This window comes from Haliotis rubra, unplaced genomic scaffold, assembly GCF_003918875.1.
Source record: "Haliotis rubra isolate DU_JTF1 unplaced genomic scaffold, ASM391887v1 Scf1380, whole genome shotgun sequence".
NCBI lineage: Eukaryota > Metazoa > Mollusca > Gastropoda > Lepetellida > Haliotidae > Haliotis > Haliotis rubra.
In genome coordinates, this window is record NW_025765315.1 from 64311 (window position 1) to 91265 (window position 26955).

Below are 26955 nucleotides of genomic sequence, written 5' to 3' on the forward strand. Positions count from 1 at the left end.
ACAACAAACACCGCTGTAAAGACATTAAGGTTGAACACATGAGGTAAAGACAAGGTTCAACACCACAACAAACACCGCTGTAAAGACATTTAGGTTGAACACATAAGGTAAAGGCAAGGTTCAACACCACAACAAACACCGCTGTAAAGACATTAAGGTTGAACACATGAGGTAAAGACAAGGTTCAACACCACAACAAACACCGCTGTAAAGACATTAAGGTTGAACACATAAGGTAAAGACAAGGTTCAACACCACAACAAACATCACTGTAAAGACATTAAGGTTGAACACATGAGGTAAAGACAAGGTTCAACACCACAACAAACACCGCTGTAAAGACATTAAGGTTGAACACATGAGGTAAAGACAAGGTTCAACACCACAACAAACACCGCTGTAAAGACATTAAGGTTGAACACATGAGGTAAAGACAAGGTTCAACACCACAACAAACACCGCTGTAAAGACATTAAGGTTGAACACATGAGGTAAAGACAAGGTTCAACACCACAACAAACACCGCTGTAAAGACATTAAGGTTGAACACATAAGGTAAAGACAAGGTTCAACACCACAACAAACACCGCTGTAAAGACATTAAGGTTGAACACATAAGGTAAAGACAAGGTTCAACACCACAACAAACACCGCTGTAAAGACATTAAGGTTGAACACATGAGGTAAAGACAAGGTTCAACACCACAACAAACACCGCTGTAAAGACATTTAGGTTGAACACACAAAAAACCCACATGTAAAGACAAGGTTGAACAATGCCATGTGAAAAGGGAAGTACATGTATTCACTGAAGAGACCAGATGTAGCCCCAGTACGTGGCTACAAACGACACTGTTCAAGTTGTCACCCACATAAGATCCCGTCTTCAAGGAAGCTGGACAGTTTTTTTACACTGCACTGAATAACAATCTGTACAGGATATGTCACACACAGTTTCTTTTGATGTTGTAGAGACGAGTAAGCAGATGGGACGCTACTTGACCGATGTACTTATGCCCATGGAAGTAGGTGTTCCTTATATTTATGGCATTGTCAGGTTACATCCGTGTTGGAAAATAACACTTTTAAAATACTGACGTATTCATAGTTGGAAATACATTAATCTAGCTTAAGTTCTGACGCATGGTTTATTAAAAAATGTGAAACATTGTTTTAAGAAAAAAGTATTGCGTGGGGGAAATCGTATCATACTCGCATGATCAAAAACTAGAATATACATAGAAAAATCATACTAGTACATTTGGATGTTTTGTGTTGAACGTGATGATGTCATGGGAGCAAAGAAACAAGTTCGAATTCAATACCAAACATCCAAATGTACTAGTATGACGTTCTATATTTATTATATACCCTCTTATCTTGCATTCATGTGTTACTTAATAAAACACATCGAGCTTTGGAGAAAGTAGAACCGGGGTTCAATACGGAATCTGGGCTGCAATATGGAATTTGACCACGTCATCCGTATTGCACCCCTGTATTTCTATCCTAAGTTTATTGAGAGTGAGTGAGTTTAGTTTTACGCCGCACTCGGTAATATTCCAGCTATATGGCGACGGTCTGTAAATAATCGAGTCTGGACCAGACAATCCAGTGATCAACAGCATGAGCATCGATCAGCGCAACTGGGAACCAATGACATGTATCAACCAAGTCAGCGAGCCTGACCACCCGATCCCGTTAGTCGCCTCAAGATTACGATAAGCATGAGTTACTGAAGATCAATATTCTGACCCGGACCTTCACGGGTCTATAAATACATTGAGAAGCGGAGATATGCGTCAAAGTTGTTATTGACTGTGATATATATGCCTGCTGGACCTATTTCTAAAATGTATCTTGGGTATGTTATCCTTCTCCTATTAAAACGACTTTTCGTAACAGCGCTTATAGTTGGCCATATCGTCCCTGCAGAGGCCCACATTCACTTCAAGTACAACCTGGCAGACGGTCAAAATGTTTGAAGCGCTGTCTAATATTTGGATACGTGAAACGACATGTTTCAATTATAAATGATCCTCACACGACAACACAAGTTTATCTTGATAAAGGTGCGACTTTATAAATGCCGTGACACGCTAAGATAACGGATTTCCCGGTGAACGAACAGGGGCACTTGCGTTCACACCAGCTATCGTGACGTTGTTTTCGTCTTACGGAGAGAAGCGGTAGTGGCTCGCTGATTGGTCAATAATCTACTCTGGCTGAGTGGGATGTGTTTCGCAGTAGACACGCGACAAGCGTACCGATGGTACGGCGAAAGTTTCGCTTGCTACTTTTGCTAGCCAGCATTTGGCTTGTAGGAATTGTCTACTATGTTTATAAGGCCAGCGAGGAACAGGTAAGAATGCATGTTTTACATTCATGTCACAAGTTGGGACGGAAGAGTTCCGGGGCTCGAGATCAGTTCCTAGGCTCCGAACTCGGCAGGTCCCGTAGTGGCTGTCAGTGAGGTGCCGTTCTATTAATAGATGGAATTCGTCAAAGAGTGTGGGTCATATTGAAAATATTGTTTAAAGGGAGAGCATTCGTCGGCAGACGGTTTGTTAATACTTTTAAATTAAAGCTTTTAAACGATGACGTTATGAATGCTGATAAGAAGATAATTTGTCACTTCATGGAAAAAGTTCCAAATATAAAACATATATCATCACCCATGGTCTGTAGATTACTGTTTACATTTCCATAACTGGCCTGTTTCACATGTGTGAGTTTGACACAAAAAAATCTTATTTCCAACTCTGATGAAATAAATTCAGTTGAACAATATATGTATTTCTCTTTAAATGTCAGATTAAAATAAAATATTTTGCATAGTTTTTTTTGTCATAGTGGGATCCAGGAAATTCACATTATCCATAATATATCATTTGTTATTGTTTTCTCAAAACTCCTTTATAATGATAGCCACAAAATTTTCCTGTCAAGTTTGTGCTGTCATGCATGTTATTTAACAATGTATAGAAATTGTAATGGTACAAAAATATAAAAGTGTAGTGAGATTGTTTGAAACTTTTGACATTTTCTTGTGGAATTCAAAAACTATCTTTCACAGTTTTTGCAGTGAGCAGATTGTGAATACTGTACATGGATGATGGAGTGGGTTCGTTGAGCATGACACTCAGTGAAGCTTAATGAAGGCTTAATGAACATAGATTAACATTTCTGACAAATGTTTTTCTTGCCATATTTAGCTTGGTTTTTACGATTGTTTTTTAAGCTTTCCCCTTTCATCATATCCAAATGTAATTAATCATGAAATTTTGACAAGGATAAAAACTTCAGGTTTTAGTGTAAGAAAATAATATGTAGGCCAATTCTGTACCTTGAGTCTTATTACCCTATTTTCTCTTTGAAAATATGGCCATTTTAATGATTTTCCCATAAACAAAATAGTGACTTGTGAGACAGAATATTTTGAATAATTTACTGGTAATACATGACATAGCTGGTTAACTCCTGACCAGATGTGGAGTTCTCATGTAACAGTGCTGCAGTTGACCATGTATAGAGCAGAGTTCAGAGTACATGTGGATATACATCCAAATATACAGCTGTAGAGCCTATCTTTTAATTTCGAAGAGGGCCATCATATGAATATATACAAAATGTCTACTAATATCTTAGTATTGCTTTGTTGTGTTGGAATTTGATGTTTTATCCTCTTACTTCTCACTTCATGGAAAAAGTTCCAAATATAAAACATATATCATCACCCATGGTCTGTAGATTACTGTTTACATTTCCATAACTGGCCTGTTTCACATGTGTGAGTTTGACACAAAAAAATCTTATTTCCAACTCTGATGAAATAAATTCAGTTGAACAATATATGTATTTCTCTTTAAATGTCAGATTAAAATAAAATATTTTGCATAGTTTTTTTTGTCATAGTGGGATCCAGGAAATTCACATTATCCATAATATATCATTTGTTATTGTTTTCTCAAAACTCCTTTATAATGATAGCCACAAAATTTTCCTGTCAAGTTTGTGCTGTCATGCATGTTATTTAACAATGTATAGAAATTGTAATGGTACAAAAATATAAAAGTGTAGTGAGATTGTTTGAAACTTTTGACATTTTCTTGTGGAATTCAAAACTATCTTTCACAGCCTGTTTTTGCAGTGAGCAGATTGTGAATACTGTACATGGATGATGGAGTGGGTTTGTTGAGCATGACACTCAGTGAAGCTTAATGAAGGCTTAATGAACATAGATTAACATTTCTGACAAATGTTTTTCTTGCCATATTTAGCTTGGTTTTACGATTGTTTTATAAGCTTTCCCTTTCATCATATCCAAATGTAATTAATCATGAAATTTTGACAAGGATAAAACTTCAGGTTTTAGTGTAAGAAAATAATATGTAGGCCAATTCTGTACCTTGAGTCTTATTACCCTATTTTCTCTTTGAAAATATGGCCATTTTAATGATTTTCCCATAAACAAAATAGTGACTTGTGAGACAGAATATTTTGAATAATTTACTGGTAATACATGACATAGCTGGTTAACTCCTGACCAGATGTGGAGTTCTCATGTAACAGTGCTGCAGTTGACCATGTATAGAGCAGAGTTCAGAGTACATGTGGATATACATCCAAATATACAGCTGTAGCGCCTATCTTTTAATTTCGAAGAGGGCCATCATATGAATATATACAAAATGTCTACTAATATCTTAGTATTGCTTTGTTGTGTTGGAATTTGATGTTTTATCCTCTTACTTCTAGAGAGGTAAGATTGCATATGTTACTTCGGTCAATATTTATTTATTCACAATATTTACAATATTGATATTGATTTTCATCTCTCATAAGTTATTGTATCTTTCTTCACTGTATTAATCATAGAAGTGCCATTGATTATTGATCAGGTCACAATGGTTAGATAGTTTAAGAATTTGGGATAAAGGTCTTTTGAACTATGTATATGTTTATTGATTGTTTCTGTGTAACAGTTGTTTTAACATGTTATCACCCAAGCAATATAAGTCCAACATGGTATAATTGTCGTAACATGCTAAACATGCTGATCTATCAGTTATGAATTTTGTTATAAAACATCAGTTGATTTACATCAACTATTGCATAGTCATAAAAATAGAAACATCCAACATCATTGTAATCATGGCAGAAATGGAGAACTTAATGTAACATGTATCACATGTTCAGCTTTATAAGAGCAGATCTTTGAACTTAAAAGTTAAAAACAATTTAAGCATTTTGGACTTGCTTTTGTACATGTCCATGGTTTAGAAACTTTAGCTTTGTGCAAATGGTGGGGGTTGTATAGAGTAGTTTGATATTTGTTTGATAAGTGTCAGTATTATATCCAGCATCGGTCAATATGGGGGGACCTGCCTCTATTATAGTTTGGGGGTGAGTGAGCTAGAGATGGGGTTGGGGCGATATGTGTTCACACATAAATATGTCACTTTGAGATGGAAGTCGTAAAACCAAATTCCCCAGTTTGGAGAAGGTAGTTACCAAACTGACAGTTATTTTATGGTTGAAGTATCTATCTAAATTTATTGCTCTAAATTACTCTAATTATAAGCCATATTTGTACTTGATTACCAATTAATAGTGTTGTTTTGTAGTAATACTTGTGATCTGGTGGTAGTTAGGATACATTTACCAATGATGCTGATGATGTAAACATGTGATGGATGTTGTATGATGAGGCGGTTTATGCAATTTACAAATGATGCTGATGCATTTTGAAATTTTTCAAGATTTCTTATAATATGTATGGCATATGTCTTGGAACCTTTTAAGTTTTGTGAATGGTAATTTATTTCTTTCTTGATGTTTATTGCCAAAGAAATGAACTGTACAATGTGAGTTCAGCACAAATTCCTGGATTGTATGCTGTGTAACTTTACCTCAGTTGTAAGTCATGACAAGAAAACAGTGGTTGAGGTGGCAAATATGTGATGATCATCGGTGATCACAGTGAGGCAGTTTTATATTCCTGTCTGGCCAGTTTTGCCCCAGTATAATTTTTTTCAGCAGCCTTCGCACAACTGTCCAACATTACTTTAGGAGCACTCATGGATTGCAAAGGTCACTCTGCCGGTGTTTGTCGTGTTTAAGATGAATGCTTCCTTGATTATGTCACATCCTGATCTTAAACTGGGAGACATTTACAATGTAATCACCACAAAATAAATTTCACCAAGTCATACCTCTTGTACTTTGTATGACCACACGCAATCAACTTTTTCATTTGAATTATAATTTCAATACAACCTTCTGGTACAACATCAGTATTGACTTTTTTTGCTCAGCAAAGATTGACATGGCCTCCAAAATAACATTTGGTAAGCGTGAGACACTGAGGGCTGGTTGTTTCCTTGTTTGTTCGGTGATTTAACATGTGCTAGGCTGATTGTCCTCCCTCCCTTGACCATGGGTCACCAGTGTTATGCTAATGGTCAGTCGCAGCCAGAGACAATATGGAGATGCCTGTGTGTTTGGACTCTGATAAGGGGGATCAGGGGCTGAAATCTGGTTTCCTTTGAACATTGTTGAAGATTGTCAAAGCATTTTTGGAAGACATTGTTTTAGGGAGAATAGTTGATACTGTATCGCGATGTATTGCTGTCGTCAGTGACATGAGATGTAATAACATACTGACTGCTGCAATGTACTGTCATATACATACTGACTGTACTGTCATATACATACTGACTGCTGCAATGTATTGTCATATACATACTGGCTATTGCAATGTACTGTCATATACATACTGACTATTGCAATGTACTGTCATATACATACTGACTATTGCAATGTACTGTCATATACATACTGACTATTGCAATGTACTGTCATATACATACTGACTATTGCAATGTATTGTCATATACATACTGGCTATTGTAATGTATTGTCATATACATACTGACTATTGCAATGTACTGTCATATACATACTGACTGTACTGACATGTATTGTCATATACATACTGACTGTTTTGCAATGTATTGTCATATGCATACTGACTGTACTGTCATTTACATACCGACTGCTGCAATGTACTGTCATATACATACTGACTGTACTGTCATATACATACTGACTGTTTTGCAATGTACTGTCATATACATACTGACTATTGCAATGTATTGTCATATACATACTGACTATTGCAATGTATTGTCATATACATACTGGCTATTGCAATGTATTGTCATATACATACTGGCTATTGCAATGTATTGTCATATACATACTGGCTATTGCAATGTATTGTCATATACATACTGACTATTGCAATGTACTTTCATATACATACTGACTGTACTGACATGTATTGTCATATACATAATGACTGTACTGACATGTATGGTCATATACGTACTGACTGTTTTGCAATGTATTGTCATATGCATACTGACTGTATTGCCATGTGTTGTCATATATGTATTGACATGTATTGTCATATACATGCTGACTGTATTGCCATGTGTTGTCATATATGTACTGACTGTATTGACATGTATTGTCATATACATACTGACTGTACTGACATGTATAGTCCATATACGTACTGACTGTTTTGCTATGTATTGTCATATGCATACTGACTGTATTGCCATGTGTTGTCATATATGTATTGACATGTATTGTCACATACATGCTGACTGTATTGCCATGTGTTGTCATATATGTACTGACTGTATTGACATGTATTGTCATATACATAATGACTGTACTGACATGTATAGTCATATACGTACTGACTGTTATGCAATGTATTGTCATATGCATACTGACTGTACTGACATGTACTGTCATATACATACTGACTGTATTGCCATGTATTGTCATATACATACTGACTGTATTGCCATGTATTGTCATATATGGAAATACATATGGAAATACAGCACCTCCGCCATGTTTTCACCAAGTTTAAAACATGACGGAGGTGCTGTATTTCTGTAGTGGGACTGGTGGAGGAGAGGTTGATGGCTCGTCTAGTGAGGGTGGAGATAATGCCAGTTTTGGTTCTCAAGGGGTGGTTGGAGTCAAAATGAATGTATTGGTCGGAGTGGGTTGGCTTTCTATAGTCCTCCACCAGTCCCACTACAGAAATACAGCACCTCCGCGGTGTTTTCACCAAGTTCAACCACTACCCGTCAAAGCTAGTCGATGAAATTATCAGCTCCTCACTCCACCCAACAAGAAAAACGGCCTCCAACAAACCTGAACCAGCACTTATTCGTATCTCCCTCCCCTTCATAGGGAAGACCTCCCACCCCATCAGCCGTCTCCTGAAGCGACAGGCAGACATCGAAACCTACCAGCTCTACACCACTGAAAACCCTACTGAAAGCTAATGGCAGGAACACCTCTAAACGACAATATCAACCAATAGGTGTTGTCTACAAAATCAATTGTGACTGTGGCGAGGCCTATGTAGGCGAAACCTCCTGGCCCATAAATATCAGAATCAAAGAACACTTATCATCTACCACTAAATCTGACAGAAAATCAGCACTATCAGACATCATCAACTGTCCCAATCACAACATAATTTGGGACAATGTAGAGATATTATCGAAAAACCACCAGGACTTCACCAAAGGAAAACTTCCAGAAGCAGTTCAAATCTGGAGACACAAGCCCACAATCAACAGAAACCAGGGATATCTCATCCCTTCTGCATACAATGAACTGATAAAAACAACAGATTAGAGCACTCCAGCTATCATTGCTAATTGATCTCATCAGCTATGTATATTTTGTTTCTGCCTCTAGGACCATTGGCTTCCTCCTATTGTCACTACATTATTACCACCATGCCTTGTTGTTGTTGTTAATCCCCCTGATTCATACCTACATGTTGTTATTACTTAATCCCTGTTCATGTATATAAGTCTGTTCTGTGCTGTAGTACTTCACTCTTGCTTGACAACAGTATAAGAATCCATACCGAAACGTCGCATCATATATAATTAAAGAAGTTGTTATCCATAAACAATCTTACTTTCTTATTAGTCACCAACTTCTAAATGCCAATCAAACAGATAAAAAACATGAGGATTTTATTTTTTGAGCAGGGAAAATTAATTTTAATTTTTTTTCTTATTCTTGAAAATATAGGACCAGCAGATCCATAAAACCTTTCAGTGGTTAGGCACTGCTGTACCACGGTAAAGTTTAATGTGGATATTTGCTGGTCGACCAGAGAATTCCACTCGACCCAGTCATCGGGTAATGGCAGTTTTTAACACCTGTCTACCAAACTTGACATTGTGAATTAAGCAAAATTAAATTTTAAGACATGATATTTACAAAGTGAAACTTAACAACTGGAATCTCCCTCTACAACGTCTCTATTAATCTATCATACCACGTCTCTGTGTAAACAGGGGGCTCTAGGTGTCCTCGAGGTGTTTTGCCATAGTGTATCAGTCTTGGGACTCTTAACATTTTGCCTTTCTCACAGTTTAATCATGACAATAAATATGTGTAGGACCTTTTACATTTTAGTTTCAAATTGTGTCACATGCTCTACTGGGGTTGGGACGGGTTACCTGAGTAACAGCTGAGAGTCAGAAAAAAATGAGAGTCAGATTCATCCGTCTGTGTTTATTGTTGACGATTGGTGTGAGTTGTATTTGGTTGTACTGAAACGCCACTGTTTTTTTTACGTAAGGGACCATTCATAATTTATGGCTAGGGGGTCTGATGATGACTTTGAGAGGGGGTCATCCATTTTGTTCTGGTGAGGTAGGGCGGTCATCAGTTTTGTACACATGTACTGGGGGGCCAGGGTGTCAGCTATTTTGTTTATAGAAATATTTAAAGATTATGCTTAAAACTTATGGAAAGGGAGGGAGTAAGTAATTAATTTTGTACATGACATGCCGGGTCACTTACTTTGTACATAAATTTTTGGGGGTGGGGATCCATTCACATTGTACATGCTTCTCCATAAAAATCATCATCACCCCATAAATTATGAACAGTCCCTAAGTAAGGGAATTAATGTAAATAGAACTGTAATGGTACTGGGGTCAGTTCAGGTAGTGCTGTCTTGGGTAACCGCGTGCTTGCCACTATCACTCTACTGAATCATAGTTCGTCAACCTGGTAATGTGTTAATGCGGGTAATTTCCCTCATAGTGGCATTTTAACGATGACTAGGGTATCACTGGTTCCAGTCAAGGATACTCATAAATGTAATATGCAATTGTCAATGTGATGTTCACTCTCAAATTCACTGGAACTCCAGCATTAGATGGTTGTTTGTTGTTTTAGGCAGCGCTCAGCGATGTTACACTGGTGGTGGGTCTGTAGTAAACAATTCAGTGATTGACATCATGAGCATCGATCTATGCAACTGGGGTACATTGCATGTGTCAAGTGAGTTAGCCTGACCACCCGATCCCATTAGTAGCCGTTTACGACAAGCATGGGTTGCTGCAGACCAATTCTAACCAGAAACCTTGTTGGGTTCAATACAAGTGAGTGTCACGCCTTCATGGTAGCCTCATCGAGATGGGTGGAATGTCTCCAGGGTCAGAGACAATTGGAGCCAAGCAAGCTGACTTCCAAGTACTAGGTTTTGTTTGGTGACGACTAGTAGGTGCTCACTGGCAACACCATATAATGAGAAGCATTAGGGTATTACAGAAGAATGTCTGTTCAGAAATGCTCGGTACTCACTTCATTAACATTTCACTAGCTCTTTGCAAGTTTCATTTGCCATTTTCAAGTGGGCTAGAGAACTTCAAGAGACCTGGTGCCTTTCAGTGCCTTTCACACCTGCGTTTGACCCGGATATTTCTTGATACTTAGTCAAACCACAAAGCTCACATATTTCGCATAGTCGAAAGGGTAAAAGGGTTTACAATTAATTATAGATCTGATAACCTGATACTACAAAATTTCAGAGCCTTTCCTACAGGATGGCTGCTTTTAACAATTAGGTAGATGGCAACTCTGTAGCAGATAATGTTTGTGAAATAGTGAAAATATTTATTATTTTCTAATTCTGTGTGTCCTAACCCAGTTGCTAAAACATCATCTTGTCCCACCTAAAGACATTATCCACATCAGCAAATAAATGTTTTGAAATTAAATCAGTTAATATCTTTCAACAACAAGCCTATTAACTTGGTTTGCCTGTTTCTCTAACATGCACTCAGTAATATTCCAGCTATCTGATGGGTACCTGTAATTAATCAGTTCTGGGCAAATTAATCCAGTGATTGACTTTATGAGCAATGATTGTTGAATGATGGCATGCAGTCGACGTAGTTATGGAGCCAGACCACCCAATCTACTAAGTCGCCCCTGACAGTGACAACCAGCAAAGAGAGGCTAGGGACCCACTGTAATCCAGGAGCCCCAAAGGAAGGATTTAATTTTTCAAATTTAAGAATGTCAATGGGCATGTACTGATATATCATGTTTTAATTAATGAGATCTAAAAGCTGATAAAGCATTCACTATGTCTGTATTATATCGATAGGTTACAGTTTCAGGGTGCATGTTTCAGTCACTAATGCAAATTAAATGATACAGGGAAAATCTTATATTTAGCTTATTTGATTTATTTGATCAGGTGGATCTGTCTGGGAAACGTTCAGTCCAATTTAAGAAAAACATGTCTTGCATGCATAAATGAAAAAGGCAACACAGCCTCTATTTATAGGTTATTTGTAATGAGGTATTCTGCCTGCAGTTACTTGTCGTGTAAACAGAGTGATGATCTCAGTTTCTTGCTGTGAGAATGTCAAAATACTGAACTGAAATGTTCTGTGTAACAAAGTTTACAAAGTGAGGTGGAATTTAATGCATTCAGGATTACGTGGCAATGTTCTTGTACTTGTCTGTCTGTCTGTACTAGTCTAGGCTGATGCTGGTTTTAAAATGCTAGTCCACAGAGATGGTTTAGTTCAGCTGAATGAAACTTGGGTTGAGTCAGTTGTTACATTTAACACTTCAGCCTTTCATGCTTAGAGTTGTGTCCCTTTACCTTGCAAGGATATGCTGATATTGGGTTTGAAGCCCATGTTTGTCTTGCTGTGATGGTCCATTAGTACCCATGATATACCTTTGGTTGTTTTTCCCACTGTTGGAAGCGTTGTAAGATTGGACTCACTCACTCTTGGCTGCTTTTACTTCCTTACGTCAGACTGACCATGCCCAGGTATTATGTGTGTTTCAGACACGGAGAGGTTGTATTCTATATATGACAAGTCATGATTGCTAAGATTAGGTGCTTTTCAGTGATGGATAATGGTGTTGTTATGTGTGTGTAACTCTCATTCTTCTTGTGTTGGTGTGTATTGATTTGGAAAGCTTTATCAGCAAGTTATCAAGGCTTCATGGGTTTGACAGATGGAGGCCAGAGAAAAGAGCTATCATCAATGGCTCTTGTTCCTGAAGTCCATGCATTCGTAATTCAGAAAGTATTTTCTTTTGACTTATTATGGGTCTCAGTTCTCAGTTGTGTCTATTTAGTTGGTGTATGTCGAAAGAGACAGGTGACATCATTGTTGTCTGAAAATATCACACTAGTTTCTGAACATTATGTTGAAGTATCTGAAGGGAATATTGAGCTTTACGAGTAGATTTACAGAATGTACATTTTTCAGATCACAAAAATCACAAATACAGAGGGGCTGTGATGTCATGCCAATTTCTGGTCAAGGGTCACTTGACCAATGTGATCCTTCTATAACAAACACTGCCTTTGGAATTTGTTCACATATCTGTTCGTTTTTATTAATTTAACAAAATAGAAACATTTAAACTTCAGAGTAGTATTCTCCAAACTGCTACTAGATCACCATCTTTGGATTTTTACTATTCCTAAATTGCTCAATATAATAGTCTTGGACCAGACTGTTATCCTGCTTATATTAAGTCTATGTTTAAGTATGGTTGCCATGCCAGATCTGGACTTGGTAATTATTGTTAATTATATTGTTATATATAAACTATCTGAGTGTAATTAAGGTAATTGATCTTCATCATAAACAATAAGTTGCAAATGTTTGGCTTTGAACAGCTTGAATCAAACTTGTAAAGACTGCCAATTAGTGTCTTTGAAATACTGTAGCCATGAGAATACTTCACACCCATTTTGACCTTGTCTGATAAACTGAATGCCCTACTTTCCCTATTCTTCTAGCTCTGAAGTGCTTCTTTCAAGATTAATAGTGTCAATTATGAAAACTGACAAACCATAAATTTATTGCATCCTTATGTCTGTAAAGAAAATGAGTTGGTTGATATTTGATATAAAAACAATAGCAGCAACCAAACCTGTGTATGACTTTCATATGTGCACATACTTAATGCTGAACATAACCAGCTGTACTGATGTAGTCAAGAAGTCTCTTAATCAATACATGTATTGAAGAATTTAATGCACAAATTACCCAGTTTCATGCTGTGTTTATTTGTTCAGCCTGAAATTGCAAAGTGACTACAAAGCTGAGACCATAGAGAGGGCCAGGTGTGTGGATTCAGGTGTAAACGTGGCCAGTATACGTCTAGATTGAGAGTAGTGACGTGTACTGACCTGTATTCCTTCGTTGCCATGTCAGTAGCCTTATCATGGAATGCTCAATTACAACTTGCCTCTTAAGAGCTTTTCTTTGGGGTCTTTGTAGAATTTGGTTATGAAACATTAAATTGAGTTTCGAAATTTTTATGAGTCTTTCTTTAGATTTCTTGAGAAAATTACATATATTGGTGCAAAGTAATTTCAAGCAGATGATGTGTTTTAATGATAATACTATTAATAGTGTTTTAGTATTTGTTAGTAGCATCAGACTACGATAAATGGGCTTGATGTGAGAAATTGCTTTCTTGTCCCCAAAATACATGTGGTTGTAAGAGGTGAGGTGAAATTGGGTTTAACGTTGCTTGAGAATATTTCGCTCATATGACGACGTGCATGCATGTGTATGTGTATGTACGGCAGCTTGTACTAGCCCAGACTGAAGCTGGTTTTATAGTGCTAGCCCACTGAGATACCATGAAGCATGAATACCCCACTCAGACACATTATACTGACTCCGAGCCGACCAGTCCTTGTTGTACCCATTAATGCCGAGCGCCAGACAGGGACCAACAAGTACCATATTTTAACGTCTTTTGGTATGACGCAGTCGGGGATCGAACCCGCGACCTTCCGCTCTCCGGGCGGATGCTCTAACCACTACACCACGGAGGCGGTCTGTGGTCGTAAGAATGCTTATGGAGTAGCAAATGTCTTCATAATGTTATTCTTGTAACCATATCAATCTCACCCTCAAACCTTCTCAGAGATGCATCTCACCCAAGAATCCTCTCAGACTTATTTCACCCTAGAACCTTCTAAAGAGATCAATCTCACCTTAGAACCTTCTCAGAGATGTATGTCACCCTACAAGTTTTTCAGAGGTCCCTCCCTGCTGTGTCTTCTTCTCATCCCTCTGTCTCACCCAATATCCTAAGATCCATCTCACCTTTCACCTCCTTGGGATCCATACATCAAACTTGGTATAGACATACTTGCAGACCTATATATGTTCACATGGGTAATGGACCCTTGTCAGGTTGGGCCATGAATCAATGAAGAATTCGCTCTTGTGTTTTCCAGATGAAGGATCTATGGAATTGACAGTGCTATGATAAACCCAGTAGGAAATGAGAGATCCGTCGTTCTTTACTTAGATGTCTTTACAAAAAAATGGAGGTTACATATGATTTTGTTTTTTGGGACACTATCAACAGTACTTTGTCAACATCTGTCAGCATTACAAGCAGTATTGCAGTTTGGTGAAAGCTGGAGTTTGGGAATTCAGGGGAAGGTCTGAGCTAAGTCTATGATTTGAGTAATTCAGCAATTCACTTACCCTGATAATTTTTCCACTATACCGGCCGTTTTCTTGTTGATTTTTTAAATAAACAACATAATTAACCTTGGAATATCAACTGGACACTGGTTCAGTGTGATATACAAATTTGCTTGCCCGACAGAAAAAAACACTGGCCCTGGCATCGGGAAATGGGTTATTTCCACCCCTGGGTTCTTGTATGAAGTACCCCATTGTCATGTTGTAAGGTGACTGAAGCATATGAGAACCAGTAGGTTCTTGTATGAAGTACACCATTGTCATGCTGTATGGTTGAGGAGTATTTTGCAACTTAAATAGTCCGAGCTTAATAGATTCCAAATGTCAAGATGTTTTTGTTCAGTAGTGTAATGCAAGACATACTAAGCTCCATGTTATTTTGATGATACCCTACTTTGCTCTCACCCTTCCCTTTGAACCCTTTGAATTATTCACAAGGATTTAAATATCCCAAGCCTCATTTGATAATGCATTAATGAAAACCTGACAATTTCCTGCAGTTTCTTGATCTAGGAGGGAATAAATCTTTTCTGTTGATCATGTTATTTAATTAGGCTAATCATTGCTGAACCTGCTGTGTTTGCTTGACAAGGATAATTGGTCTATTACATTTCTGCCAGAGTTCACCACTCCCTCTGTGCGACCTGCTTGTTGCAGACATACTGTCAGCATGGATACAGTGGTATTTAGGATGTCTGTTGGATGGAGTGTTGGTGCGATGCTGGGATAGGCAGGGTACTTGGGGGATGGGGGGCATGTGTGTATTAGAGTACACAGGGTATCAGGTACATATCCACGTTAAGCATGGTTAGGTATGCAAGTCTGCTCAGGGTCAGCAGCAAGGTTATATTCCCAGATTGGAAGTACAAATTGCCTGACACATGTTATGTAATGATAACTAATATTATGGCTTTGTACAGTTGATTTGTATTTCACTTACCATTGTGAGCCGACTCAGTTTAGAATCTTAGGCTAATACCTGGTCTCATTAGGTGAAATATCCCTGAATAGAGTCCTTGGAACGTCAACGGCTGATTGATTTATTGTGGTGACTAAATCACAGAGTTTATTTCCTTACAATTGCATTAGATAGGGACTTTGTATCAAATAAACTAACCCAGCAATGAAAGGGTACCCAGTAGGATGAGGAAGCCCATGGGGGAGGAAAACTGGTGCCTGTGATGTCTTTGGTGCTCCAATTACCATTGCAGATTGGCCTCCCTCAGCTTCATGCAGCAGGCCAGGATTGTAAATGGAATGCACGTGGTTGATGAGGGTGATGTCATGGTCCTGAACCAGGGGCTTATTGTTGATGTAGTCCAAGAAGCCAATATGTTCATTGATTTCACGACCGTGGTAATTAATTTAACCCCTAAATGACCCTTTTTATCTCAGTAATATTGACATCCTTTTCATGTTCTTCAGCCCTATGTTTCTTAAACATTTCCCATCCATTTGATGTTTGGTATGAAGTGTGTTCAGTTCTTCACATAGAGAGGTGGGGGATCTAATGTTACTGAGATGGGGCAGTTGTATTTGTGTTGGTTATCATGGGCAAAGCCATGTTTTATTTTCATTTCCCCACTGAATACATTTGCAGACATCTGATTTCACGAACTAGTCATTAGCCAGGGATTTTTGAAACCTTTGTTTGGTTTGGTCCAATGCAAATAATCCTTAAGTTGGATACAGTTTGCCTTTTGAAAGGTTTTCCAGAGAGACGAATTACATCAGGATACTTTCATGAATTCATCAGCTGTTGATATGACATTTATCTGTATCCTTACCTAATTTAAACAAATCTTTTTGACATTTGGGAAGACTATCTGTTACCATCCACAAAAATGACCTAATCTGAGCCCTAAGCCTCTCAGCAACACAGTCATGATATGCTTTCAAGTTGAAGCAAGTGCTGAAAGCCTCACTCACATACATACAAGACTTTCAAACATGCCCAGCTTCCAGGATGTCTGTCAATATCACCAGGGACATGTTGACTGAATGCAGATGGGAAGAGACGTTTCGATCTCTGCAAGTTTCAGTGCAAATGATAGCTATTAAAACGTTTATTTGGAACCAGCCCTCTCAATGCATGCATTAATTGTGTCCACAAACGGAAGCATGGCTGCACAGTTGTAACAAGTTTCTCTCTATTTGGAGTCTCCCCCAGCATTTTACATGCAAAGCATCCTAAGTCACGAGAATTTACATCTAATTGGCCGATTAGTTTCACAGCATAAGGGAGTTTACAGTGGTCCCTGCACCTTCCCATGGCAGGCTTTTCTTGGAGAAAATCAATGATTTTCACACTACAATGAGTTATCATTGAATCAGGGTGAGTTTCTATCTGCATCTCTGCCAAACTGTACCTCAAGCTTGCTCAGTACAAAACACTTCCAACCTTTACCACATTGTGTGTGTTCAGCACTTATGTTGCTTATCAGCTGGTTAATCAGATAAGGACAAACTTTATGGATGAACAACTTCTTTATTCGGGTTTCGATACAGATTTTTGTATCGTTGCAAGCAGGTATGAGTCAGGAGTTACTTATCAGGGTGAAGGTCACGGCTCTTGAAGCCATTCATGCCAGTCCATGCGAGCATAGCCCAATCATGGTTTCGGACAACCTGACCTCTCTCCAGTGCATGAATGATCATTTATTTTAGTACAGAAGTGTTGAGATCAGAATGATTGACAGATATGTCTTCATTTTCCTAAAGGGAACCTTGTGATGTAGATATTAATACCTGACTGTACTTGATTGACTAATGTCACTTGTCACCACTGTGGCTTGTCTGGTAGTAATTTCCCCGGTGAGAAACCAGTTGGATGATTGACCAATCATGTCACTTGTCACCACAGTGGCTTGTTTGGTAGTATTTTCTCAGAAACCAGTAAGATGATTGACCAATCATGTCACTTGTCACCACAGTGGCTTGTCTGGTAGTATTTTCCCAGAAACCAGTAAGATGATTGACCAATCATGTCACTTGTCACCACAGTGGCTTGTTTGGTAGTATTTTCCCAGAAACCAGTAAGATGATTGACCAATCATGTCACTTGTCACCACAGTGGCTTGTTTGGTAGTATTTTCCCAGAAACCAGTAAGATGATTGACCAATCATGTCACTTGTCACCACAGTGGCTTGTCTGGTAGTATTTTCCCAGAAACCAGTAAGATGATTGACCAATCATGTCACTTGTCACCACAGTGGCTAGTCTGGTAGTATTTTCCCAGAAACCAGTAAGATGATTGACCAATCATGTCACTTGTCACCACAGTGGCTTGTCTGGTAGTATTTTCCCAGAAACCAGTAAGATGATTGACCAATCATGTCACTTGTCACCACAGTGGCTAGTCTGGTAGTATTTTCCCAGAAACCAGTAAGATGATTGACCAATCATGTCACTTGTCACCACAGTGGCTTGTCTGGTAGTATTTTCCCAGAAACCAGTAAGATGATTGACCAATCATGTCACTTGTCACCACAGTGGCTTGTTTGGTAGTATTTTCCCAGAAACCAGTAAGATGATTGACCAATCATGTCACTTGTCACCACAGTGGCTTGTTTGGTAGTATTTTCCCAGAAACCAGTAAGATGATTGACCAATCATGTCACTTGTCACCACAGTGGCTAGTCTGGTAGTATTTTCCCAGAAACCAGTAAGATGATTGACCAATCATGTCACTTGTCACCACAGTGGCTTGTCTGGTAGTATTTTCCCAGAAACCAGTAAGATGATTGACCAATCATGTCACTTGTCACCACAGTGGCTTGTTTGGTAGTATTTTCCCAGAAACCAGTAAGATGATTGACCAATCATGTCACTTGTCACCACAGTGGCTTGTTTGGTAGTATTTTCCAGAAACCAGTAAGATGATTGACCAATCATGTCACTTGTCACCACAGTGGCTAGTCTGGTAGTATTTTCCCAGAAACCAGTAAGATGATTGACCAATCATGTCACTTGTCACCACAGTGGCTTGTCTGGTAGTATTTTCCCAGAAACCAGTAAGATGATTGACCAATCATGTCACTTGTCACCACAGTGGCTTGTCTGGTAGTATTTTCCCAGAAACCAGTAAGATGATTGACCAATCATGTCACTTGTCACCACAGTGGCTTGTTTGGTAGTATTTCCCAGAAACCAGTAAGATGATTGACCAATCATGTCAATTGTCACCACAGTGGCTTGTCTGGAAGTATTTTCCTAGAAACCAGTTGGATGATTGACCAATCATGTCACTTGTCACTACAGTGGCTTGTCTGGTAGTATTTTCCCAGAAACCAGTTGGATGATTGACCAATCATGTCACTTGTCACCACAGTGGCTTGTCTGGTAGTATTTTCCCAGAAACCAATAAGATGATTGACCAATCATGTCACTTGTCATCACAGTGGCTTGTCTGGTAGTATTTTCCCAGAAACCAGTAAGATGATTGACCAATCATGTCACTTGTCACTACAGTGGCTTGTCTGGTAGTATTTTCCCAGAAACCAGTTAGATGATTGACCAATCATGTCACTTGTCACCACAGTGGCTTGTCTGGTAGTATTTTCCCAGAAACCAGTTAGATGATTGACCAATCATGTCACTTGTCACCACAGTGGCTTGTCTGGTAGTATTTTCCCAGAAACCAGTTAGATGATTGACCAATCATGTCACTTGTCACCACAGTGGCTTGTCTGGTAGTATTTTCCCAGAAACCAGTTAGATGATTGACCAATCATGTCACTTGTCACCACAGTGGCTTGTCTGGTAGTATTTTCCCAGAAACCAGTTAGATGATTGACCAATCATGTCACTTGTCACCACAGTGGCTTGTCTGGTAGTATTTTCCCAGAAACCAGTTAGATGATTGACCAATCATGTCACTTGTCACCACAGTGGCTTGTCTGGTAGTATTTTCCCAGAAACCAGTTAGATGATTGACCAATCATGTCACTTGTCACCACAGTGGCTTGTCTGGTAGTATTTTCCCAGAAACCAGTTAGATGATTGACCAATCATGTCACTTGTCACCACAGTGGCTTGTCTGGTAGTATTTTCCCAGAAACCAGTTAGATGATTGACCAATCATGTCACTTGTCACCACAGTGGCTTGTCTGGTAGTATTTTCCCAGAAACCAGTAAGATGATTGACCAATCATGTCACTTGTCACCACAGTGGCTTGTCTGGTAGTATTTTCCCAGAAACCAGTAAGATGATTGACCAATCATGTCACTTGTCACCACAGTGGCTTGTTTGGTAGTATTTCCCAGAAACCAGTAAGATGATTGACCAATCATGTCACTTGTCACCACAGTGGCTTGTCTGGAAGTATTTTCCTAGAAACCAGTTGGATGATTGACCAATCATGTCACTTGTCACTACAGTGGCTTGTCTGGTAGTATTTTCCCAGAAACCAGTTGGATGATTGACCAATCATGTCACTTGTCACCACAGTGGCTTGTCTGGTAGTATTTTCCCAGAAACCAATAAGATGATTGACCAATCATGTCACTTGTCACCACAGTGGCTTGTCTGGTAGTATTTTCCCAGAAACCAGTAAGATGATTGACCAATCATGTCACTTGTCACTACAGTGGCTTGTCTGGTAGTATTTTCCCAGAAACCAGTTAGATGATTGACCAATCATGTCACTTGTCACCACAGTGGCTTGTCTGGTAGTATTTTCCCAGAAACCAGTTAGATGATTGACCAATCATGTCACTTGTCACCACAGTGGCTTGTCTGGTAGTATTTTCCCAGAAACCAGTTAGATGATTGACCAATCATGTCACTTGTCACCACAGTGGCTTGTCTGGTAGTATTTTCCCAGAAACCAGTAAGATGATTGACCAATCATGTCACTTGTAACCACAGTGGCTTGTCTGGTAGTATTTTCCCAGAAACCAGTAAGATGATTGACCAATCATGTCACTTGTCACCACAGTGGCTTGTCTGGTAGTATTTTCCCAGAAACCAGTTAGAGTAACCATTGAGACTATGGTTGCGATAGTTGAAAAACTATTGGAATAGTATGGAGATACTAGTGAACATACTTTAAGACTTGCTAATTATGTTAACCAATGTAACAGAAATGAATAGTATAGCTGAAGATTTCAAGGATGGCTGATTTCTTCCTTGTCACCACTTACACCAAACTTTAATCTGCAGTTGCCATAATCCTTGCTGACCAGCCACAAAGACAAGTTTGAAATTTACAAAAATATGTGTAATATTAAAAACTAGTTGCTAATCTTGAAACTATTGATTGTTATGAATGATACTGACAATACTAGTGATGTTTTTAGTGATGTTTTGAGAGTGAACAGCATGATGTAGTGATCATATCCAGCTGAACACTTTGCTATTTCATACCTGTGCTCAACACATCTCAGTCTTTCCGCTGATGTTCAGTGTGTACCAAGTTAGTGGGGTTTCCAATGCTGTTGATATTGGGATCTGTTTTCTTCAAGAAACTACCCTGTATTCCTGGTGCTGTCACCAAGATGGCTACAGAGCTCTCACTCTCTTCACCATTTGTTGTCACTATGTCTGGCTCTTGGCAGTAAGGAGATATAGGGATAGAACTAGGATTGGACGCTTCAGTATTATGTGTCCGAATGGGCATCCATGATAAGCTGTGATGTGGCATGTCTGTTGGCTGGTACTGAAAATACTACATTAGTCCAGCCTAGTACAAGCAGACGCACACACACACGCATGTCGCTATAGACATGATATAAGTGCAGTAATCTTGAACATGACCTTTAACCACTTTCACCGCAACTCGCTTACATAGCAAGGTCTAGGGCCAGCCACTTTCACCACAACTCGGTTACATAGCAAGGTCTAGGGCCAGCCACTTTCACCGCAACTCGCTTACATAGCAAGGTCTAGGGCCAGCCACTTTCACCGCAACTCGCTTACACAGCAAGGTCTAGGGCCAGCCACTTTCACCGCAACTCGCTCACATAGCAAGGTCTAGGGCCAGCCACTTTCACCGCAACTCGCTTACATAGCAAGGTCTAGGGCCAGCCACTTTCACCGCAACTCGCTTACATAGTAAGGTCTAGGGCCAGCCACTTTCACCGCAACTCGCTTACATAGCAAGGTCTAGGGCCAGCCTCTTTTTTGAGTCTGTGCTGTCCATTGATGTTTGCCCTTTGCATATGGGACATGTGGTCCCATGTACAGCAGAGGCCACGCACGTCAGCAGAAGGGACTTAAGTTCGTCATTTGGAGTATGTAGGTGGATGGGCGAGTGGTTTACAGCACAACTGCTGATGGCTTCTAGGACTTATGTCCTGCCAAACATTAAAACGTTTTGTGGTGGTTCTGTAGGCAAGAGACATAGTTCAACATGTAACTCTGTACATTCAGCAATGAATGGGTACCTGGTAGTGGGAGATGGTAATGTGACTATTAATCTTCAAGTGCCTCACAAAGCATTACTTACAATAAGAAAGCAAGAAGTTGTGTGAGTTTGGGTGTCAAGTGAAGTTTATTGCTGTGACGACCATAATGATGTCACATAAATCTCTAATATGCAAGAATTAGACAGCTCACTGGGAACTACTGAACATTATTTCATGCTATATCCATACACCTATGGGGCCCATGGGGAATACTAATGTTGTTTGTCCATATGGACCAGATGAGGAAGACTATATGAATCTGTGTCATGTGGAAAGATGATTTCAGGATCTCTGCAGCAGTGTTGATGTCATGCAAGCAGTTGAAAGAATATGGTCACCACTGCAACTAATATCTAATGACATGACTATGTACCATGAAGTGATGCAGCATGATACAACAAACACACTCATGTAGAAACAGCTATATGTTCCATATCAGCATCTGGGGACTCCGGGGACTCCTTGTGAACAATTTTCAACTTTCAGCTGACAATCAGTTCATATATCCTTAAATTTACCCAGCAATTGCTGTAAAGATATTACGCTGCGTAGGATCTGGCGCCCCATCCTGGTGTTTAGGGATGTTTGATTAATCAGTTTGATCAATGCTAACATGGTTAGGTCTTCAGAGCTCTAGATTGATTAATTGAACAGGATTTCCTTGGTCAATTTTGTTAAAGGTCAAGATCATCAACATGTCCTTTCCATAATATCTTGACTTGTTGCTGTGACTGATCATTTGTCGATGACATCATTGACTGGTCCTGGTTTTGGGAACTGGAGTGTGGGTTGTCAGACCCAGGTATGTGCCAGAATGGTTAACATGGTCACACGCAGTGTTGGAAATTTCAGATTAGTAATAAAGTTACTTGGGCCACTATTTTGATGTTTTCAGGGTCGGAGAACATGCTTATTTCTGAGAGAACTCACTTCCCGTAATTACTGGTCATGATTGAAGGTGTCTTGAAGACTCAAGTTATGTTCATGATATTTTAGTCATCAGTTTAAATTAGCAAGCTGCGTCATTTTAGTTGGCTCTGAAATTTTAAAATGCTTTTTCAGCGGATTCTAAATAAAAACAAAGAAATATAGAACTGCATGTTATTGTCTTTAATTTTATCTGCAATAACAACCTTACAAGGAAAATATGAAAATTTGACATTAACCAATTTTTTTTTATTATTGTTGGGGTATAATGAACCCAATCAAAAGTTATGAGTTTTCAACCAATCATAACACAAGTAGTTTCATCACAAAGGAAATTTGATAATAGGAGGTAAATGATGTGCACATAATGATAACATGTGTGGGAGATCTCTCTATCTTTTAATGATGCGATAATAGACTCTTATCGTCACTAGCAACCCATAAACAAATGATGCTGGATGTGTAGAATCGGTATTTAAATGGTAATTACCAGAAATGGGAGATATATGTTTGTGAAATTCATCATATCCGTTCCATATAGAATTTGAAACATGAGACAAGGCAGCAGGAAACCCATAATGCCTTGTATCCGTTTACTAAATGTAGTTTTCATGTTGCTGACAATATATTCCATCAGCATTATGGTTTGGTTTCAGTCTACAGCCAAAGTATTGACCAAATATTGTTGATCAAATATTTTCAGTTATAGGAGTTCATTTCATTGTGGGGACAGTAATGTACAACATAAAGTGTGTAATAGCAGGTTAAATTTCTATGTTTTTGTTGCACAAGGCCCAGCCGATGATTCTGAATTTCCACACATGGTGTTCCTGAGTTTTCTAAATATTGGCTAAATATTGACCAACTTGAAAGAATGTCTAAACCATGAAGATCGGGTTCTACAAGTGGTCTTAAGCAACCCTCTGTTGTAAGAGGTGAATAATTGCATCAGGGGGTTCCGACTCCGTTACTTGGTCCCGACACCCTAAGGTAACACATGTATGTCATTGTGTCCTAGTTGCCTAATGGGTACAATGTGTGAAGCCCATTTCTGGTGTCCCCGCCGTGATGTTGCTGGAATATTGCTAAAAGTGGCGTAAAACCAAACTCAGTCAGTCAGTCTACCTGGTTGCCTAGATGAATGCAGGTAATGTAAACCACTGGATTGTCTGGCCAAGACTCCATTATTTACAGACCATCATCATATGTCAGGAATATTGCTCTGTCAATTGTAGGCAACAAAGAAACAAACGAAGAATGTCAGACAGATTTTAAAGGTGAAAACCATATTGTAGAACGGTAAGATATTCTGTAATGTTGTATCCCGATCTGAGCAGGTCGCTCCAATCAGGGGACAGTTAAATGTATTGCTGCCACAAAGTACCAATGAATGTGTCTTGAAAACATAAACTTGTCAATGCTATAGATATTGTGGCTTCTCAGTTTCCTGGAAATTTGTTTTCAACTGCTTTATGTTTGCATTTCATTTAAGATTGGATCCTTTTGAAAGAATCAATTAAGTTAACAGAAAGGTTAGCCAAATTACTTGAAATATTTAGCCTTGCACGCCTGATGTGTATGCATAAGGCCACACGGCCAGGGAGTTGCAAATATAGGAGGTACTAATCTATATCACCGGCGATACACACAGCATGGGAAAAGTTAGCTTTTGTTTCCAAATCTAATTTAGTGAGCATATTGGATTGAGGAAAACTGAATTAAAGTCACTGAGTTACAGGTGAACCTCAGTCAGATTTTGCAAACTGTCATGTTTCAATGTTTGAATGTCAGCTATAGTTTGGTTGTATATTTGTTCCGGGAGTCAAATTTACTGGCACTATGACAAAGTTGCTCTTCAGACAGTTATTGGATATAGGCCTTTAAGCATCCAAGGAATAAAAATGGATGACATCCAATACCATAAATCAGTGTTCTTTGAAAGTGTTTCAGGAGACACCAGAAATGAAATGGGTTTCATACATTGTACCCATGTGGGGACTCAAAACCGGGTCTTTGGCGTGAGGAGCAAACGCTTTAGCTTAACCACTAGGCCACGCCACCTCCCACCAATCTCATGAGAGTAGTTGAAATTAGTCACTGAATATTTACACAGTGCATTGTATGTACAATGTTCCAAATTGGAAGGAGTGGACTTAAATTTAACTCATAATCCATACTTGTCAAATATATTTTGCAAAAAATATGCCTATTGACTTTGAGAACGTGTCAGATTGTACACATTATGGATGGATAAATGCATACTATTTTCAATATATGTCATTTTGTAAGTCCCCTCCCCTCACCTCACCTCACCTCACCTCACCTCACCTCACCTCACCTCACCTCACCTCACCTCACCTCACCTCACCTCACCTCACCTCACCTCACCTCACCTCACCTCACCTCACCTCACCTCACCTCGCCTCGGCAATGATAGGGCCTCAGTGATTCCCTCATCAGTGTTATTGGTGATGTCTTCATTTACAGTCCTGTATGCTCAGTGTAATTATAACCCCTTCTCCATATGGACTGATAAATCGATAAGTGAACATAAATAAAGAAAATGAATACATGTATGGTTCAACTTCGATTTGATGGAAGTGTAGCGCTAGCTGAAACGATTATCAATATGAAAATTGTGTCATTGATAATATCTTATGTGAAGTACTGTGATGAAATTATAGTTTGAATTTACACACATAAACCACAAAGTTACATCTTTAATCATTGAGTGCTTCAAAGTCATGTTCAGAAGCTTTTTTGTTACCACACACCAGTGACATGAAATGTGTTATTTATTTTTCATTTTTAATCAAATTTATTTATCTGATATTTATTGATAGTCAATCGGTTAAGGAATAATTGATCTTTATGTTCCATATTTATAGTCCGCTATAATAGTGTAAACATACGTAGCTTGGGAGTGGGTTGTATAAGTCTCTCGTTGACTCTTAGTGGGAGCTTGGTAAGGTATGTTATGTATATATGCATCTAACAAAATGTTTTTTGATTTTGAACCAATAATGTATCTATTAATATTTAGTTTTGTTACCAGCGTTTAATACATTAACTTCCCTTTATTGGACGCACAGTAAACAGCTTATTTATGAAAAAGCAAACATTAGGCTAAGAATGTGACAAGGTGATGATCATGATGATGAAAACAGTCAAAACCGTTACCATGAAAGTATTTTTAGCCAGAGTCTCCAGATATTGTTGATATTCATATTTTACTGAAGATGTTGGTATATTATATTTGGTTTATGAGGTTTTTGCTAAAATCAAAAAGTAATAATAATAATATTCCTTGTTTAGTTGTAAAGAAGAATAGGATAACTTGAGACGCTGAAACTAAGTTAAGTCAGTGAGCAGTGCAGACATTCATAATAACAGCCTCTGTCCCAATGTTCCACATAGAATACACTTTCTGAGAAAATTGAGAAATATTGCTATTGATTTTGCAGTATGAAAACCATGGTACCAATAAACAAATGAGAATGGCCTGCACGTGTACGTACATGTTTGTTTGCCTGTCTGCCGTGGCTGGGATTCAACGTGGACATTGTTGCAGAGGAAGCTGTCGGTGAATAATCGACAATGCAAGTCATAAACTACCACCACTTGATTGTACTGTCGATGCAATCAACTCGTAATCATATTTATATGTTTTCAAACTGAAATAAATCCTGTTCCTGTTAGGGTCTACAATATAAGGGATTC

The 26955-nt window shown here is 38.7% G+C and overlaps 1 protein-coding gene across 1 annotated transcript in view; it reads left to right on the forward strand.

The window, feature by feature from the left end:
• The first annotated feature begins 2222 nt into the window (after positions 1-2222).
• The window catches only part of LOC124268446 (polypeptide N-acetylgalactosaminyltransferase 2-like), a 61566-nt gene continuing 36833 nt past the window's right edge, over positions 2223-26955 (forward strand). The window contains exon 1 of the mRNA XM_046703406.1: positions 2223-2362. Coding sequence (XP_046559362.1) covers positions 2270-2362 — 93 coding nt within the window. The 5' untranslated portion in view covers positions 2223-2269. The remainder of the gene's footprint in view (positions 2363-26955) is intronic.